At 53.4% G+C, this 1,172-nt stretch overlaps 1 protein-coding gene across 5 annotated transcripts in view; it reads left to right on the forward strand.

The window, feature by feature from the left end:
• Positions 1–629: 629 nt before the first annotated feature.
• The window catches only part of CNOT2 (CCR4-NOT transcription complex subunit 2), a 103,063-nt gene continuing 102,520 nt past the window's right edge, over positions 630–1,172 (forward strand). For 2 of the 5 annotated variants that reach the window (XM_006923734.3, XM_025041088.1), the window contains exon 1: positions 970–1,095. In XM_006923734.3, the coding sequence (XP_006923796.1) occupies positions 1,091–1,095 (5 nt within the window). In that variant the 5' untranslated portion in view covers positions 970–1,090. Of the gene's footprint in view, positions 1,096–1,172 lie in introns of all 5 variants that reach the window. The other 3 variants (XM_006923735.2, XM_025041089.1, XM_015598499.2) reach the window with 3 other exon arrangements.

The raw sequence follows: 1,172 nt of genomic DNA on the forward strand, positions 1-1,172 counted from the left end.
CTTTATATTACTAAATTCTCTCAGACAGAAATAACAATATTCACTTTATGAAATTACACAACCCCCAAAACGATATGCAGAGGTTCTTAAGTCCAAAAATGTCGAGTAGTAACAAAAAGGAAAGAGTTTATCAAGGTACAAAGGAATAAAGAGAGGTTTATTATTTTTAAACAATTACACTTTGAGTGACAATTATTTTTCTGGAAAGCAGAGTCTTTTCACTCTCCTGAAGTTTCCACCAAAGACACCGTAATTCCAAATAGTCTTGCTGATAGCGCAAACTCAAGCTTACGTGAGGAGTGGGGGGAGAGAAAGTGCTACAACTCTAACTCGGTTGGCACAAGCTCACCCAAAAGTGCTTTAAAAACCTGCTCCCAAACATGCTCCCTCCCACCAAGTTAAAAAAAAAAAAAAAGGGTGGTGAATAGAAAATACCAATGGTTTCAGTAGAAGAGAACTCACTTCTCAGGAGGTGATGGTGACGTGCTGCCAGTCCCTGGAAGTGCGTGCACAAGCACCGGAGGTAGCTGGGGCTGAAGGAAGAAAGAGAAACAGCGATCAATTTGCTTCAGGTGCTGGGAGTGAGGGGGGCCTTGGTTCCGGGCGGGCAGGGCGGGGTGTCCGACATAAACACAAACACGCTCTGCGTCCCCGGGGAGGGCGGACCCATGCCACCTCACCATTCCCCGCCCCTGGACCCCGCGGCCCACTTTGCACGGAGGGCCCGTGCCCAGTGTGAAGCAACTCAGCCCCAGGGGAGCTGGAGCGGCATGCAGAGGCCCCACTCGCTATAACGGCCACGGAGAAGCTACGAGGCTCCCGGTGACTCAGTGCGAGGCATGGTGGAGGCTGTGGAGAAAAAGGTGATAGAGTGAAGTGCCTCTCCGCACAGACTCGCGAACGCGCGGGAAGCGGTCTACCCAGCCCTAACCCTGTCCCGTAAGCAGTCGCCGCTCCCACCTTCCGCTGCCGCCTTGAGAAAACCCGGAACGACGGGGGTCACGGCGGGGGTCATAGGGTAAAGGTCTTGCTCCCAGCAGCCTCCGCGGTGGATACGTCGCCATCTTGGATCCGCGGAACAAGAAAATTCATGCGGTGAGTTTTTGGCAAATTTTCCGAAGTCTGGCAGCGGGGCGCGCGGCGGGGGCGGCGGATTCGGGGCCCCCGCGGGG

This window comes from Pteropus alecto, unplaced genomic scaffold (genome assembly GCF_000325575.1).
Source record: "Pteropus alecto unplaced genomic scaffold, ASM32557v1 scaffold76, whole genome shotgun sequence".
NCBI classification, from domain to species: Eukaryota; Metazoa; Chordata; class Mammalia; order Chiroptera; family Pteropodidae; genus Pteropus; species Pteropus alecto.